General features: G+C 46.7%; 2 protein-coding genes and 1 long non-coding RNA gene across 7 annotated transcripts in view; 1 reads left to right on the top strand and 2 right to left on the bottom strand.

The window, feature by feature from the left end:
• Nucleotides 1-4,832, bottom strand: part of ARHGEF16 (Rho guanine nucleotide exchange factor 16) — a 41,141-nt gene extending 36,309 nt beyond the window's left edge. Inside the window, exon 1 of one of the 3 annotated variants that reach the window (XM_073316609.2) lies at nt 4,812-4,832. Coding sequence is in view for 1 of the 3 variants with exons in the window: in XM_073316608.2 (XP_073172709.1) it covers nt 1,454-1,469 (16 nt within the window). In the remaining 2 variants the exon portion in view is untranslated. Of the gene's footprint in view, nt 1-979; nt 1,085-1,453; nt 1,713-4,811 lie in introns of those variants that run through there. The other 2 variants (XM_073316608.2, XM_073316610.2) reach the window with 2 other exon arrangements.
• Nucleotides 573-10,121, top strand: LOC140900055 (uncharacterized). The gene is made up of 3 exons (XR_012155540.2): nt 573-706; nt 2,372-2,498; nt 8,781-10,121. It is a non-coding gene; the product is annotated as an uncharacterized LOC140900055 (long non-coding RNA).
• A 4,680-nt stretch (nt 10,122-14,801) lies between these two features.
• Nucleotides 14,802-18,303, bottom strand: part of PRDM16 (PR/SET domain 16) — a 434,588-nt gene continuing 431,086 nt past the window's right edge. For 2 of the 3 annotated variants that reach the window (XM_073316649.2, XM_073316650.2), the window contains exon 17: nt 14,802-17,012. In XM_073316649.2, the coding sequence (XP_073172750.1) occupies nt 16,878-17,012 (135 nt within the window). In that variant the 3' untranslated portion in view covers nt 14,802-16,877. The remainder of the gene's footprint in view (nt 17,013-18,303) is intronic. The other variant, XM_073316651.1, reaches the window with a different exon arrangement.

The raw sequence follows: 18,303 nt of genomic DNA, 5'->3' as shown, positions 1-18,303 counted from the left end.
GGCTGTCATGAAAGCTCACTATCCCAGTTCTCAGTGCCCATGACTCAGGTGTCTCAGAGCAAATACTGGTTATGAACCACAAGGTGAAGTGAAAAGATAGTAATAATCCCTCGCTCTTATAGAGCGCTTTTCATCCACATCTCCCTTTAAAATGCCAGTATTGTTATCTCCATTTTAGAGATGGGGAAACTGAGGCACATGGGGACTTGCCTAAGGTCACCCAGCAAACCGGTGGCAGAACCAAGAATCAAATGCAGGTCTCCCGCATCCCAGGGCGATGCACTGTCCGCGGGCAGGGGCGCCCGGGACGTTTCCCCTCACGGTAGGCACAACAGAGCCACCCTCGCTTCACGGGGTCACGGCCTGGGGGGGCTGCTGGGCCAACTAACAGGGAGTGGGGGCTGAGCCGCTGCAAGCCAGGTCACAATGCCACTTGGCTTGGGGGCCCTCTCTCATGGGGGCGCCAAGGCAAACTGCCCCTTCCCCCGCCCTGCCAAGCAGCCGCACCCGGGGGCGGGCAGCGGGGCTCCGTGCCACCCAGCCCCGAGACAGCGGGCGGGCGGGGGCTCCTCTCTGCAAAGCATCGCTGGGGCCGGGCTCAGCCGCAGGGGAGCCAGGGGCGCCGGGCGGCCGGAGGTCCCAGCCCCGCAGAGCCCCGCGCCGGCTGGCGGGTCGTGCCCCAAACATCCAGCAGGAGGAAGCCGAGGTGCCGTCCCCGCCCCGGGCCGCCCGCCTCGCCCGGGGCAGCGGCCAGACCCCGGGGAAGGGGGCGCCCTCGGGGCCCGGGCTGCGGGGGGGCGTGCGCGGGGGGGGGTCCCGTGTTGGCGGCTCGGGACCTGCAGCCGGCCCCGGGGCCGGGGCCGGGGCAGGGCACGGGGGGGGGCCCCGCGAGGGAAGCGGCGGAGGAAGCCGGACCCCGCAGAGCGGCGCAGAGCGGCGCAGAGCGGCGCGGCGCCCCCCCTCCTCCTCCTCCTCCTACCTGTGCGGCCGGCGAGCGAGCCCGGAGCGCCCCCTCCCCCGGGCACTCGAGCCTCCAGCGCCGCCCCGCCGCCGGGCAGGTGCGTGTCCCGGGCCCCGCTCCGCCGGCCGCAGACTGAGGCGGCGAGAGGCGCCCGCCCCGCGGAGCCCCACCCCTGCCCGGCCCGCCCAGGCAGCCACCTGGCCGCAGCCCGGCTGCTCTTTGGGATTGCCCTGGCCAGGGGTCCCGCTGCAGCCGGGGTCCGTCCTAGACCGGGGGGGGCAAAAGTTCCCGCCCCAGGGCCACGTCTGGCTCTGGGAATGGGGGAATGCTCATGCAAGGGGGGGGCTGGGGTGCGGGCTCTGGGGTGAGGCCAGAAATGAGGAGTTCAGGTGGGGGCTGGGCTGTGGGGTGGAGTTGGGGGTGCAGGAGGGTGCTCTGGGCTGGGTTCAGAGGGAGATCCGGGTTGGGGTGCAGACTCCAGGCAGCGCTTACCCCGAGCAGTAGGCATGTCCCCTCTCTGGCTCTTATGCGGAGGCCTGGCCAGGCGGCTTTACACACTGCCCTGTCTGCAGGCGAGGGCCCTGTAGCTCCCATTGGTCGTGGTTCCTGGCCAATGGGAGCTGCGGGGGTGACACTTGGGGCGGGGGCAGCATGTGAGCCCCTTGGCTGTCCCTATGTGTAGGAGACAGAGGGCGGACATGCCACCGCTTCTGGGAGCCACGCAGAGCAGGCCCTGACCCTGCTCCCTGGCTGGAGCTCAAGGGCCGGATTAAAACATCTGCGAACTTGCTGAGAGTGCAATGCAGCCCATCATGCAGATCATTAATGAAGATGTTGAACAAAACTGGCCCCAGGACCGACCCCAGGGGCACTGCGCTTGACAGTGCCTGCTAACTAGCCATCGAGCCATTGATCACTACCCGTTGAGCCGGATGATCTAGCCAGCTTTCTATCCACCTTATAGTCCATTCATAGCCCATACTTTAGCTTGCTGGCAAGAATACTGGACCCCTGGGGTGCTACCGAAAGGGAGATGAGCTGGGGATGGAGGCCGAGGGGTTGGCAGAGGTGGAGGCTGGCGAACGTAGCCAGCACTGCTGAACACCAGAGAATCTCAGCTTTAGGTTTGTTTGGGTTTTTTTTTTCTCCCCAAAGTAACTCTCTCTCTCTCACTCTCACGGTGGCTGAAAAAAGCCAGAAAAGGTGAAGTGAAAAGCCCTGAAAGCTCAGAAACCGGAAGGCAAAGACAGACCCCAAATGTATTACAAAAAAAACCCTCATGATTTTTAAGCCAATCTTGTGATTTTTGAGTGGCTGGAGTTTACTCTACAGTTTACACTTGGCAGTACTGTATCCCTAAAACAAGCCTCTTACACCAGCACTTGCCTTCTCTGTCTACCTCCCCAACAGGGCGGCAGTGTACTGAAGGGGGGCCCTGTCTTGCCCCAAGAACATGCTGAAGAGCAAAGAGCTCACTAAAGAAGTTCAGCAATTTGTTTTTAAAGTCTGATTTTGGAAGAAATTCTAGCAAAATCAGGTAAGCCACTTGTGAGTGCGGGGAGGACACAGCCTTGCCCCATGTGGACGTAAAGGCAGCAGCTCTGCCCTGGGTTGAGCTATTTAAAAATTGGGTCCGTCTTCGGGCTTCAGATGTCAATGGTGTGTGATATTAAATCAAGGTTTGCTCTCCTCGCTAGCAGCTGTCGTGTAGGGTACTCTATGTGCCCGATTCCCAGGGCCCAGCAGTGCCATCATCTGCCCGTGTGCTCATGAGTGTAAATCATTAGCACTGCTAGGAAGGAATGGAGAATTCCCATCTGGGTGCAGTGAGGCCCTGCTTTGCAAGGATCTGAAGGACAAAGCTAGGCGCAGGGCAGGGGAGTATCAGGTTCCAGTGAGTTTTGTCTCCAGGCAGAGCAGTGTGGCTACATTCCCGGGCAGAAGGCGGGAGCTGTGTAAGGCTGCCCTCTGCTGTTCCAAGGGTTGTATTGCAGAGATTTCAGGAGACCACAGGTGCTGCGTATTTAGGCGGTCAGACCAATTTTATTACAGTGGAACAGATGCTTGGCTTCCCCAGGGCGTGGGATAAAGTTCTTGGTGAACCTACCTGGGGGCCTTGCTCCTTACAGACAGGTTAACCTGAAGCATGGGAGTAGGCCCGTGGACTCCTTGTCTGTGTGTTTGTCTGCTCGGGCTCCTAGTCTGGAGTAAAATAGGACAAATGGCTCGTTACAGTCACATGTCTGTGCGTGTCCGCACAGGCACATGTGGTATAATACACTCCTCCCCGGGCTGGAGGCATGCCGTTATTTCCAACACTTCACTACGGTGAAATCGCAGCAAGTTGAGTGCACTGGGTTGCCTCCCAGCTAAATTAATGGAGCAGCTGCTTTGCTGGCTAGAACCTTTGGCTGAGAAGAGCTGTATTTGTATATTTCAAGGTAGCCAATATCCTAGTATGAGACCCTAAGAACATGTTAGTGTGGATAAATAAATAGGCAGAAAAGGTTTCTTTGGGGGCCAGTTGGACCCCCAGTGATTTCAATGGGACTCAATGCACATGCAGGGATCTGCACTAGCTAAACCTCATGCAGGATTTGGGCTTATCTGGTACCAGGTAACTGGGGTTCAGGGAACTAGGACTAAGGGGGACAAGTGGTCAGGAACTGATTCCATGAAACATTAGTCTGGCGTTAACATTTCCTGCTTGGGATCCCTTGGTGGCCTTGAAGCTAATCTTTAATAATTTCTCATGGCAGTGTCCCACATGCAAACACTTTCCAGAAGGCTGCGCCCGCTATATGTGCCCGCTTTAATTTTAGCACGAGCTAGTCAAGGGGCCCACTGTGTGAGCTAGCAAACCACACACACACTCTCTCTCTCTCTCTCCTGTTGGATAACTGTGCTCAACTAGGCACAGGGTAGAATGCCTTCCTCCCCACCAGAGATGCTGCAGGAATAGTGCAGCTGCATGCCCGTATGCTCAACATGGGCAGCCCCATGCCCAGCTCTCCCTTCCCCTGCTAGGGCAGGAATAATCTGTAAGGAGGTTTGGATACCGGAAAGTGAATTAACTCGCAGGCCGTGCCCAGGAACTTGTCCGTGTAGCGTGCACATTAATCCTACTTGGGACTCCTGACACACAGGATCCAAAGCATCTTCCCTACAAGATTTTTGCAGTGATGTAAGGGAAAGGCCAGGGCTTCCATCCCTCTGCATCAGCCCCTCGTTGGCCAGGTAGAGCCAGGTAGTTACAGAGGGCCTGAAGGGGGTGGGGGGGGCATGGTGAAAAATTAAGTGGGGAGCTGGCAGGGCTCAGTGAGCCTGTCTGGGGAAGGGAGTTGTCAATATTATCAAGTTTTCTGCTACCGTTGGATCCCTCAGTCTCTGTGGTGTGTGCTGAATGACTGTGCTCTCCCTTCTCCATAGTTTGCTGTATTTTATATTTCTGGCTCCTGGTGGATGGCCCAAAATATTTATAAACTGTCATAATGGATCGTGCCTGGGCACCCTCCAGCAGTAGACTGTACCACGACAGGGGCTCTTGCCTCAGTTTCCCCTTTCTTCCACCCAGGAAGGAACAGTTTCTCAGTGTCTGATAAAAGTCCATCTCTGGGCATAATTTATTCCTTCCCACCAGTGCAGCAATTCCTCAAAAGCTTTGTAGTAAAACCATTCTCCATTTCTCACAGCAAACATCTCAAGACACAGCGGGTCTCCATTCCCCTCTCCAGGGACATCACCACCAAATCCCAGGTTTGTCCCCTTCTCCCCTCTGTCCCCCCACCCTTCACTCCAGTCTCTGCCCGGAAGGTTCCCTGCAGTGCTTGTCTCCTCCAGGCCTCCCTACCTGTGAGTCCTGCTCCTGCTCAGTGGGATCCACTCTCCCAAGCAGCCCTCTCACTTCCAGGCTCAGCTTCCCCTAAGCAATGTGGATCCTCCACTTTTTCCCAGAGGCCGTTGCCCAAGGCATCTGGTCAGCCGGGGTCCCCAGCTTTGAACAGTGCTCACCAACAGGCCTGTTTCAGCTCCCATTCAAACTCAGCTCTCCCACCACTCTCCCGTAAGCAGCTCCTGTCAGCTCTTCCTGGTTGCTTCTGGTCTCTTCCCTGAGTCTCAGGCAGCTCTCACCCACCCCTGTGGGTCTGATTCCCACAGTCTCCCCGCCTCTCAAGCCAGCTGCCCTCTCTGAGGCCTCCTTTGGGAGTTAACTGACCAGTCACAGGTGCACAGCCTCATCCTTCTTAAAAGGCCACTGTTGCCCTGGGGCTCTGCCTCTGATCAGGGTCATCTTATAATTGCAGCGAGGGGCAAAGAGAAAATTCTGAGGTTCTGTGGAGTAAATGAAGAATTTACTTCCTTGTCACACAAATGAAGAATTCAGATGCCTTCTCCAGAGCAGAAGGAGAGACTGAAATGTAATGATAAACCGCTCCCTAGTGGCACACAGTGATATAGCTATGGGCTGGCTGGCTGGGACGAATCCCCCCCTTCACATGGAGGCACGTTTTGCACAGCAGCACCCTGGCTTGTGTGCACCCAGCGGAGGCCTTGCCGATGCTGGGAATCGTGGGCTCTTCTTCCAGCCCTAGTTCAGCCACACTAGTGCTGGCCGTGGCCCAGTCACTGTTGCAGGTTGGGTACGGTGGGTTTTCTCACCTTGTCGTGATACTCCAGGGCTAGGGCTGTTGCTAGCACTAGTCAGAAGTAGACACGTGTCTAGTGGGAGTGCACCCTTGAAACCAGCACTGATCTAACTGCAGTTTCACTCTAAGTCCGAGAGAGAACCTTCCAGTCCAGCAGGATCAGTTCCTGTTTCTCCAGGGACGTGCGTCACAAGAGCTTCAAGGTGCCTGCCAGAAATGAACAACAAGCTTGGAACCGTACTCATTTCCAAGCCTTGGTTCTGCTCCTTTTCCCCCCATACCTTCCTTCTGGGCCATCCGAACAGCACCGTTCCTGTCTATATAACTTGTATCGCAAGCCTCTCACTAAACCACACTGACACTGAGGAAGAGCTCTGTGAAGATCGGACGCTTGTTTTTCTCCCAAACAGAAGTTGGTCCAATAAAAGGTACGATCTCACTACCTTGTCTCTTTAATATCCAGGAACGGACACTGCTATAGCAACACTTCAAATGCTAAAACCCAGTTACACTTTCCAAGTGCAGTCATCTGTCACTGGTTTCTCAGCATTTTCTGCGCCTTTCTTCACATCTGAGCTGATCGGCCTGCATTATATAAGAACTGAGCTGCATTTTCACCCCAAACTTGTTCCCAACACTTATCGGGAGCCAGTTTTTGTTCAAAAACTTAAACCTTTAAAAAAACAAACAAACCCCAAATCTCCATGCTTCTCCTTTTGCTGGGAGAAAGAAATCCTGAGATCTGAGGATAAACTCCAGTTCCTACACTGTCGAGATGTGGGACATTTGCATTAGCATTTCCAGCATGGGTCACCTCAGCATACAGGTTTCAGGATCTTTAGAAGTTCCCCCCCATCACTTGTTACTGACATCGATAATCTGGGGGTCTTGGCTCTGCTGTCCGTGGGCACAAGCTGATGTAATAAGGGGCATTTTCTTTGCCTTTGAGGATGGCACTGCGATGGAATTTGATGTGGGTGTTATTGTACCCACAACAATTGAGCTTTTCATTGCAGATCTTTTCCTTCATTATTTTCCTGACCTATTACGTAGCGCCAGTGTTCATATGGGCATCTTCCCTCGCTGGGCTCTCTCCAGGAAATCTTTTTGCAGTGACCTTAACATGATACAGGGAGCTATTAGCAAGGCTGTTGGCAGAAACTTTGTCTTCACTCTGTTTGGTGATGGTGGTTGGGGGCAGGGAGATGGCTGAACAGGGCACATCTGCTCACATTTCTAAGGCTGGCTCTCCAAGCCATCTCTCTACTGGTAGAAGAGCTGTGATGCTGGCATCCAGAACCATTGTTGCCAAAGGTCAAAGCAAGGAGGAGGCTAGATCAAGCTATCCATGGGGTTAGCGGGATCAAGGTGTTGATTAGAACTTGTGTTGCTTAAAAAATTACTTTTAGAAATAAGCCCACTCCAGATCCCTTGCACTGAAGAGCCTTGAGTGCGGAAATATTCCGATCCAGAACCAAATTTTGCAGCTGGCTCCCTTCTTTGCACTGAGCCAAACCAAAAGCACAGCTCCAACCATCCCAAACTTCAGAAGGGTTTGGCTTACCCTTCAGGCATTGTGGCTAAGCCCAGGCCTAATTATTCCTATATTTAATTTCTGCGCTTGAACTAACACAAGAGAAGTTGTTTCCATAGTATTTCCAGTCCAGCCACAAGCAAGAAGGGGCCAGAAAACTCACAAGACAGAGTGCCCCTTTGATGGACTTCAGATAGTTTGAAGAAGTTCTGACACCTTTAGAAATTCTCCCATCACACTAACAGTTGGCAAACGAAAGTATCAATTCCTGGGCTAGGTCAGCGATGGAAAGTAGGTGACAGCTAGCACTCTAGTGAATAAGTGGGACTGTAGATTTAGTGACAATTCCAGCCCACACAGTTATATTCGCATCTTGCGATCCAAGAGTGAAAAGCAGCCCGTGTAGAGACCAGCATGCAGCCCCACTTGGGCCACTTAAGCCCTATTCTGAGAGCCTAAGTGGTACATGGGCTTTGTGCTGGCTCCCTGCATGAGGGAGGCCTAAAGAACCCAGATCCCCATTGTTACCTGTCAGCAATGGTACCAGCTACCAACCGGCACCAGCTGGCCCAGTTGCAGCAGACATGCCAAGGATCAAATGAGTGTAACGTGCTGGTTGTCTCCACAGCAGGGTGTAGGCACCCTGGAGCAGGCAGGTGTGAGAGACGCTGGTGCTTTCACTCCTGCGGATAAGTGGAGGATTGCAGTCCAGCATCTTTCACCAACACTAGATTCACTCAGAAAAGGTAAAAAGAAAATATTATCCTCGTTTCCCAGAGGGAACCTGAAGCATGGGGAGATTAAGGTCCCAACGGAGTAAAGCACTTGTGACCCCAGAGATACTACTCGTGTTTACAGCAAGGGCACATATTTAACTGCCCCGCTGAATTGCAAGTCTAAGAGACTGGCCTAGAGTCATGCTGGATTTTAACCCAGATCTCTGAATCACAAGACCATCCTTCCTCTAATCTTCCTGACCCTCGCCCTCGCTTTTGGAAGTCACCCCTCATTTGTAGACAAATATACATATAACTGCATACCTGTCTACCATGCTTCCTCCCACCTTTTATCTGCCTTGTCTGATTCGATTGTAAGTTGTTTGGGGTGGGTGCAGCCTCTTACTCTGTGGACATTCAGTGTCTAGCACAGTGGGGCTCTGATCTACGCTGGGCCTTTAGGTACTGTGATAAAAATAATAATAATAATAAAATCCTCCTATGCACTTCAAATATTGATCTCAAATCCCTTGATTGCATCATTTAATTTATTATGTTTTGTATGTTAAAGAAAATAAGGTTATCAACACAGAACTGAGGTACAGCAAGTCAGCAAAACCTGACCCTGCTCAGCAATACTTTATGGATCCACCCCACAGCTGATAACACGCATTTTGCTGGGAACAGATCTTTCCTTGACCTTCATTTTTTCCTCCCCTGTTGATTTTTTTCCCCTCCCTAAAAATGGAGCCTTTTTCTTGCTAGTTTATGGTGAGACTCAAATGCTTTCTGGACGACAAAGTCCACTTGTCAGCAATATTCTCTTAAATGTCTCTGTTCTCTCTCTACAGCCTGCCTGACAATCACTCTATTATTGGAGCTTTCTTATCCAATAGATTTCTTTTTTTTTTACTCCCCTCCAGGGCTAATAAGGAGAGAGGTTGCCAGCCGCCACAGAGATGCCGAGGATTTCAACTCCGAGTTCGGCTGAGACTGAAACCCTTATATGGCAAACTCCGGGAAAGTGCTATTATGTTGTATGCTGGATACTGTCATTTGAGCACTATGAATTACTTTTTGAAGCATGGCCCATTCATCAGTTTTGTAATGCACATTGTTAGTTCAAAGACCCTGCTTTCAAGTCATTTTTGCTCCCAGCGCCCCCACTGAAACATCTGACCGCCATCTCTAGATATTTCACTAACTCTTTGCTCATCGTGTTGAAGTGAAAATATTTGCCATGTATTTTAATTCCTCCCTCTTATAATGTATGAGACTCACCTGCCACTAAGGATTTTTTGCTAAGCAAGAGGCACTCCTGTTAGCCAATGCTACTGGGTACTCAAATGTCAAACTGTCTCTTCTTGACCTGGGAAGAACTACTCAGGAGGGTTAGGGCATCAGGAACCTAATTTACCTTAGTTGTCTTCTCCAAAACATCCAGAAGTTCTGCTTAAAAGATCTCTTGCTGCATTTCAGATGTGGCCATGTAAAGGTTATGCTCATTAAGGTAATTCTACCATATTTATTTACAATGCAAATGTCCTGCCAACTTGGGGTAGGCCCTGTTCATGTCGTCACCACAGGTGCTTCACTACTGAAAAGTGAGTTCATGCCATTTGTGCTCTGTCACACAGAGTTGCTTAGACTCGTCCTCATCCTTAGAGCAGTCCTCATTGGCCTTCTCTGAAGAAATACTGCCAGCACTTTAGAGTTCCTCTTGCCATTGGAGAACCCCTCCTGGGTCTCTAGGTCCATGTGATGTGTAACTTACAGTGGAGAAAAGAATTGACTGGCCTAACTCTGTGTTAGAAGACAGCAACAACAATGGAGTGGGTGGGTGGAGGGAATCCAAGATGCTGTTTGCCACAATTGAGACTACGAAAAAGTCCCAAACCCAAACTTTTACAAACCCATCTTTCCCCATGCCTTAAACCAAACAGCCATAATAGGCCCCATCCCTTAAACAAACCTGTATTCCATGGAAATTCATGGGGCTGCTGGTGAGTTTGTTAGGCCCAAACATCTTTATTATCATTTCTCTACTGTCAAAATGAAAATGCTGGACCACTTTCAGGCATCACTTTGTGGTACTTTGTCTTGTGCCAAGAAAGTTCACAGGGCCATTGCTTAGAAAAGCACACAGGTTTATTGCATATCAATCTCATGTATAAATTCATTGTAGCATTGGAAAGATTACATTTGGTATACATTCCTATTCTACAGCATTAACCTCAAAATCAGCTTTCCTATTCATTATTTTAAAGGTCTTTCTCTACACAAATACATTTGCCTTTTATCACAAGCATCAAAATGAAATTTGTAAAATCGCTTTTTTTTAATTATTTTCTACACTTCATATCTTTTATTTCATTATGCTCCCAACACAGCGATTTCATATTAATTAATAACTGCCACCTCTTTTTTTTTCTTCCTTGGCAGTTCAAGGCTCCTAGCCTTGGACGCAAAACCTAATCACATATACAGTAAGTGCATCTACAGAATTTTTTTTCTTTTTGATAAAAATTTCACAAACAGACACAATAATGACTGCTAAACACAAGTCATGCACAGTTTACTTATAAACATAACAGAAGCAATATACAATCAAGAATGATATGGAACAAGCACCATCCTCTTTCTCAATGTTTTTTAAACATTATATGAAAACCAGACATTTACAATTGATTTTTTTTAAAAAAAACAAAACACTATACAGTTCTAAAGGAAAAAAACAAACAAACCCTAAATCAAATCTGTATTGTAACAATGGGAGAAGGAATGACATAGGATGCACAGATTTATGATTTTTGCAAGCATAATATATATATGTTTTAAATTACATCTTCTGCAGGCTGAAAATGACATCAGGGCAAAACATCTCTTACTTTTGAAGAGAGTAATGAGAACGTAAAATACATTGAGAAATATTTTCAGAATTACTTTGTTCACACGTGAATTGCACATTTGGAAATCAAAGCTGCCTTTTTTTTTTCCTCTCTCTTTTTCGTTCTTTTCCAAAAGTGGTAATAAGAATCAATGACAGAATAAAGAAAAAATATTGGAATAATGCAATAACATTTTAATCACAGTATCACTCAACACTACAGAGAAACAGTTTCATGGCTTTAAACACTACTGACCATCAACTAGGAGCAGAGCTTTTGCCCTCATGTTACCAACGCAAATCTGAGCAGATTGTTTCACTCCCTGCTTGTTTTTAAACAGGCAGCAAAGTGCAGGTTCCTACACCATGATGCTTCCCCCCACATCCCCACCACACACACACACACACACACACACACACAAAATACAGCACGTAAAAATTGAATGTAAGTCAGTAGATTGAAATAGGCTGGAGGGGTGAGAGGGGGGCTTACAGTCCAGTGCTTTGATGCTTAGAGTCTAAACATGTTAATATGTCATTGTGCAAGTGCTTTTATAAATGCTTCGTATGAAATGAAAAAGAGAAGCAGTTTTCAATAACTATTGAATTTCTAAGTGCTGATTTTGGGGAAATCGAGAGGCTCCACTAATCGTTTTGAGCAAGAAGAAAATCGTAACTTTGTTTTTTGTCCTGGAATGTAGTATAGCATTTCAGCTCATGTTTTGTTCTTAACCCTTTCGGTTTGGTTTGCTGCTAGCATGCTGCTCTGCGGGCTGGGCTCTGATCATCCAGTGACGTAATGGCATGTTGGACCCAGCTGGTATGTTCAGCAACACAGTAGATGCCTTCTGTAAGGAGGCACCAGCAGCCCAGCAAGTGTCTTCAACAGGAACATGCCTGGTATGTCTAACAGCAAATCTGGTGCATTCTACCTGGACATACCTGGATCTTCCAAAAACAAAACAAGTGCAATCTACCTGGATGGACCTGGCACATTCCGTCGCACAGCAGTTGCATTGCACCTTGTATCTGCCGAGTGATTCATATAGTTATTTTGAATGCTGGTATCTGAGTGAGCAATAGAAAGGAGTAGCAGAAAAAAATTTTTTTTTTTGCTTTTATAATTAGCTCATATATAAAATTTCTAAATAAAGTAGCAATCAGTAGAAGGAAGGGTCCCTCCGTCTTACAGTTTTATTTCAGCAGTACTGAACAGTTTGGCATAGCCAGAGGCTGCTAATAGCCTCCTTGGATCCACCTAGTGATTTGAACAATACACAGCAGGTCCCATTTCTCACTTCCCACTAGTATGGCAATATGGCTACCTGCTGCAGACATGAAAACAGGTAAAATAAATAGCCCCCATCCAACAAAATTCTTAGTTATAATCACCTCTTGGATGGTACCCTTGATTTCAAACCATTACCAGGCCTTATGGAAATCACTCTAACTCCACCCCTTGATGTACCACATCAACAGCATTGGTTCCTGAGCATAATATGTTAGTGGTGTAGGGTGTGCGTGAGCTGCACGGCTGCAGCAGAGGCCCCAGATCCTTCCCCTGGCTAGTTCTGAAGGAGAGGCTAAGTTCTGATTGTGGGATCTTTCTTGCCTCTATTTATTCTTGACATAAGCAAGTCTCAGGAAACATCCTTCAAAATAAGCGGTTTTTTGTTAAAGCCCCAAAAACATTAGCTACAAATCGCAACGTTTTGAGTGCAATTAAAGAAGGGGCTAAGGGATAAACATAAATTGGATTCGGCATTGTATTTGCTTATCTTGCTTGGAAAAAATCTTAAAATGTGTAGCCAGTGCTGGTTTAGAGAAGTCTGGATACTTAAATTGACAGAGACCAGCTAGAAGAAAAGGAAGGAAACAAAGTGTGGTCTTTTTTGTTTTTTAAATAACAGGAAACATAAAAAAATCATTTTATGATTTAAAAAAAATTTAATCTTCTTAATATAGGGCTAGACTGTGTCACCCTTACTCACGGTGATTGGTAACGTACTACTCAAAGAGCCCTGTTCAAATCAGTGAGCTACTCAGCCCCAGAAATGGTGGCACACCCTGGTCCCTAGAAGGTAAACAGATATTGCTCATTGTCAGGCACAATTAAGAGCTTTTAACACATTGTTCTTTTGAAGAAACAATGCAAGAAATAACAGGGCAGTGTCCACAGACTGGAGGGAAGACAAAAAAGCCTTTACAACATTTCTGTTTCTAAGATCTTTGCCTATGGTTTGGAGATGAGGTCACCATGGCAAGTTATCCCTATATATGGAGAAGCAAGGCTGACCCCTCTTCAAAAACCCATGCCATCTACTTACAGACAAAACTTAGGATCGGACCCTGCAAATACCTACTTCTGCTCTTAGAGCTTGATCTTGCAAGATGCAGAGCACTCTTGCCCCGATCCAGAAAGAGACATTAGCATGTGCTTAACTTTAAGCATGTAGTAGTCCCATTGACTTCAAAGCACAGACTTTCCCGTTTTAACTGAATAGGGACAGACGTGCTCCTATGCTTAAGGTTAAGAATGTGCTTAAGTGCTTGCTGTGGGGAGTACTATGTGGTAAGCAGGGTTGGTGATAGTGTTGATAGGAGTGGGCCTCTGAGCCTTAATCCTGCAAACACATACATAGTCCCATTGATTTACTTTAAAACTACACATGTTTGCAGGATGAAACTTCACCTTGCAGGTTCTTCTGGGGTATGTTTGTTTCTCGAAAGAGTGAATATTTATAGTGATATAATATTGCTGACAACCTCGCTATATACTGTACCATTTTATTTTTAGAAGAGCCACCTTTTAGTTTTGGAAATTATACCAGTTACTTTTGTAAATGGCTACAAATGCCAACTGAATCAGTAAAAAGAAAAGGAGGACTTGTGGCACCTTAGAGACTAACCAATTTATTTTAGCATAAGCTTTCGTGAGCTACAGCTCACTTCATTGGATGCATTCCGATGTATGTAGCTCACGAAAGCTCATGCTCAAATACATTGGTTAGTCTCTAAGGTGCCACAAGTCCTCCTTTTCTTTTTGCGAATACAGACTAACACGGCTGCTACTCTGAAAACTGAATCAGTGTTATCCTGCAGCTACCCATCTACACTGCTCAATTTGTATTTCAGGTATTTACAAGGCATAGATTGCTTATAGGTAACAAAAATTATACTGATGGGATTTTGTTTCAATTCCTTTATAAAAATAAGCACTGATTCTCCCCCCCCGCCCCCGCCAATATGGCACATTTGCATTGCATGCCATCCTGGCTACAATATGGAATTTCACAGTTGTTTTTATTTACAGTTTTTGTTGCTTTATTTCTCTCTCTCTCTCTCTTTTTAAAAAGAAAAGGAGGACTTGTGACACCTTAGAGACTAAGCTGTAGCTCACGAAAGCTTATGCTCAAATAAATTGGTTAGTCTCTAAGGTGCCACAAGTACTCCTTTTCTTTTTGCGAATACAGACTAACACGGCTGTTACTCTGAAATCTCTCTTTTTAGTTTGTTTCTTTTGTTTTTTATTAAGGGCATGTTGGAAGGGTTTTTCGTTTTGTTTTTGTTTTCTTGTGATATTTTTTCCAAACAATAAAAGAAATAAATAGAACACATCCTACATGCAAATGTAATTTAAACTCAAATTTAACAAAACATGATTGTCGGGAAAAGCGGCAGCAAGAATAGCAGGATTATTTAGGGTCATTTGGCACATAAAAAAATCTACTCCCTGGTTATCAATCATACAACATACAACCTTAATTACACAATTTTGGTCCTTCACTAGATACTTATATTAACATTATTTCTTCACAATAATGATATCCAATGCAAAAAATACTGTTAAGGAAGAAATAAAATAAGAAAAGAATTAGAAAAAAAATTACAAGTTATATACAGATTAAGGTAAATTCCATTAGGAAAAAAAACCAATTATTTTATTATTTTAAATTGGCCCCTATGGGAATAATTTAAAGCCCAAGTGAATGGCAAGTACTGTAATGTTAGCATAGGCAGACGTGCCAGGGAAAGGAATGTTCCGTCTGACTTCTTGGGCTACACTTAGTCAAGAGCTTTGTGCAAACATCTGAAACCGGGGAGGGTATAGATCACTGTTGGATTCAGAGCCTTCAGCGCATATACATGGTGACTTGGAGAAACTAGCAGGAGGGATGTCGTCTTTCCCTGGGTGAACTATGGAGAATTATTTGATGTTGCTGATTATCCTTTCATTCCCTCTACCCCAGTGGCAAACAGAGGTGCAGCCCCAGGGGCCAGCTGAGTCCTGTGGCTGACCTTCTCTGGAATATGAGGTGTGGCCCATCAGGACTGCAAATCCCAGCATGCAATGCACCACTGTAATCTGAGCAATTGCTTCCAGATGGAGCATTGCATGCTGGAACCTCCTCTACTGCCATGATCTGCATCTTCATATTCAACAGCAGAGCAGCTGCAGTCTGTTCCCGCACAAATAAACTAGGGGCCCAATCTCGCAAACACTTACTAGTAGATGTATTTACTACTGTGAGAAGTTTCTCTGAAGTCAGCTATTGACCCAATTCTGCAAACACTGACTACTAGGTGTAGCACTTACTACAAGTGGTACACCCAGCTTTAAGTGTTTCGAGCCTGGTCCAAAGTCCATTGAAGTCGGCGGAAAAACTGCTAGAGTCAGGCTTGTACAGAATTGGGTCCTTAGAGCATCTGGAGGCTCCTAGGTGAGTTGCTGATGCAGCATTCAGATGGGCAAGTTTGTAGCACCCCTGATTCAACTTAAAGTCACTTGGTGGCAGGCACCTGTCTTACCTTTAGGCAATCCTGATTCTGTAACACCATATCTAGGCATTTCTCAGCACACACATTACAAATGTCAGAGTAGCCAATGTTATTCTTTGTAATATTTCTAACCCCTTTCAGAATTATGTTCAGGTTTAGTTTTACCTATAAAAATCACAGCTAGAACACCAGGTTGTTATTACAATGTAGAAATAGCACAAACTAATGTCACAGGATTTCTGGAGGCTGCTTTATGTCAGCAAAAGAGCTGAGACTTCAAAGCAATTTAAAATCATCCGTAAAAAATTGCAAGTAATTTTAGATCCAGAGAGAAAATATATTTCCTTAGCCACATGCTTGAGGAGTTGAGCTGCACTCATAAGGTTATTAAAAACAAGGATTTTTTTTAGCCATATTATCAAAATTATGGGGTAAATGATGGCAGGGTACTTGGCATAAGCAACCACCAGCAAACCAACACAAGGGCACAGGGCAGAGGTTTCTCCCCCAACATTGAAGAGAGAGCATTTGAAAGACCCTCTGGGAGAGAAACTACACAGTAGCTTTCTAGGGTCGAGCTTACGGGGCATTGTCTATGTATTTGTGTGCATGTATGAGCAGCCCCAGCAACGCTCCTTCTGCACCAATTATTTGTGCTCTTGGCAGAAGCTAGCCCTGTTTGGACATTGCACGTCAGGGAGCGTGGCTTCCCACAACAACGACTCACAACAACAACACTTTGCAGTGTAAAGATGAGTGCTGTTGTGAGGGGTGCCGAATTTCACGCTCTTTCAAAGAGCCAAGTTAAGTAAAATGGGTCAAATTCACCATTCCTTGGTATAACGCTGGTGACTATATCAGAATTATACCAGGGATGGATCAGTCCTAGATCTCCCCCCACCACACCCCAGCCCCCTTATGACTGCTATTCAACTGAAGTGAATGTGGTGTGTGAGGGGGGCAAGGGGTCGAATGACTTCAAGTTTTAGTTTATAAGCAGAAACCAGCTGGCTCAGTTATATTGTCTTGTAACTGTAAAGGGACCAGTATTTGATTGCACCATTGCAATTCACTTATGGTTTACACTATTCTTAGAGATGGTGGAATCCTAGGGCTGCTTCAGGGCTATCCAGTTTGGAGAGTTTCTTTCTAACAAATTAGAAACCAACAACTGTGGATAGATACAAATTCGCGAATTGTAGGGTAGATGTGACAGGTTTATTCTCCCAGCCAAAAGCCCAGACGACTCCCTGCGGCCCTCTGATCCATCTTCTGCGTGCTAGAATTTCTGATAGGGCAGTCACAGCATCACCACCTCCTCACTTGGACTCTGAACCAGTGCCTTCTCGACCCGTCAGAGATGGTTGATGGGATTAAAGGTCCCCGACTCTGAGGCTGCTCCTGCCATGTTCAACCAAGCATCCAGATTATTCTGGGAAGAAGTGTGAAGGGGAGTGTTCTCAGAAAGGGACAGCATCATTGCATAAGCCTAAAGGAGGGGAAGAAGCAGAGGAAGGGGAATGGGTGAATACACTCTCCTGGGTCCTGGAATAATCCACATGAAGTATAGAATCATTCAACGATTTACATATCAGAAACTGGGGACAGTCAGTGCCATTCACTTTGGTGTGGGCTGGGAATCCTACCTGCCAATCAATACTTATGTTCACACATGAGGAAAACCCAAGGACCTTACCATAGAGTTTTACCAGGCAGCAGTGGGTTTAACTTGCTTCCTTCCTTGCACCTTGCACTTCATGACAAATGCTGACACTTGCATCTAGGCCCCTCTCCTAGAGGACATTACTTTTCCCACTGAACATATCCCGGGAGTTCTTTTTCACATAGTTTTTAAAAGTGCATATGGAACAGTGTGCATTGCTGACTGAGTCGTGCCGATCCCCCCCACCTGGGCATGATAACTTTGCGGTACATCTGGGGAAGACAGGAGCTCATGCCTGTGAAACTTTGGCCTTCAGAAGTTATTGTTGACTCGTAAAAGGAGAAGTGTAAATGGGGGTTCAGATATATAAGACAAAAGTGACTCAGTGGAGATGAGCTTGTGCATGGCATGTTGTTTCATTTACTGAGCATTTCCATTGTGTCTGGAGGGAGCTGGAGCGTGTGTGAAGTTGTGTATGTCCATTTGGCAGTGTAAGCATGGTGTGTGTTTGCAGGCATGACTGTGTGTGTTCATTGCAGCACTACCAGCCGACAAAGCCTAGTCTGTGAATGCACAGAGACCACGGCTTTCTGTAGAGTAATTTGGTTGCTTTGCTGCTACCCAGGCCTTCTTCTCCTCCACTTTTGTTTGTCTCATTCATTTTTTGCATCTTGTCACAACCCAGGTCCTGATCCTGCAAAGATTTATGAATGTGCTGAACTTTGCACATTGTGAGTTAAAATCTAGGGAATTACCCATGGTGTGTAACGTTAAGTACGTGTATAAATCTTTGCAGGCTAGGGGCCCTAGATTGGACGCTCTCTTTACTGCAGATGTCTGTACAGTGCTTAGCACACATGTAATAAATAACAGTAATAAAACTTCCCCAAAACTCCAAATACAACTTCCCCCTCCCCCAAAGGAAGCTCAAATTCAGATCCAGTTCTCAGTCTCACCATTGTATCTCATGCTCGTCTGTATGTGCTGCAGGGCATTCTGCTTTATGGGTGTTTGCATGGTTGTGTGCATTTCAATACTACAGTGACAGTGAGCCAAAATTGATAGAAAGGTAAGATTTCTGTGCTGGTCTGACCAGATAAATATTATTTTCCCACCA

Source organism: Lepidochelys kempii, chromosome 18 (assembly GCF_965140285.1).
Source record: "Lepidochelys kempii isolate rLepKem1 chromosome 18, rLepKem1.hap1, whole genome shotgun sequence".
NCBI lineage: Eukaryota > Metazoa > Chordata > Testudines > Cheloniidae > Lepidochelys > Lepidochelys kempii.
Note: the sequence above shows the minus strand (reverse complement) of the source record. Positions and strands in the feature narration are given on the sequence as shown.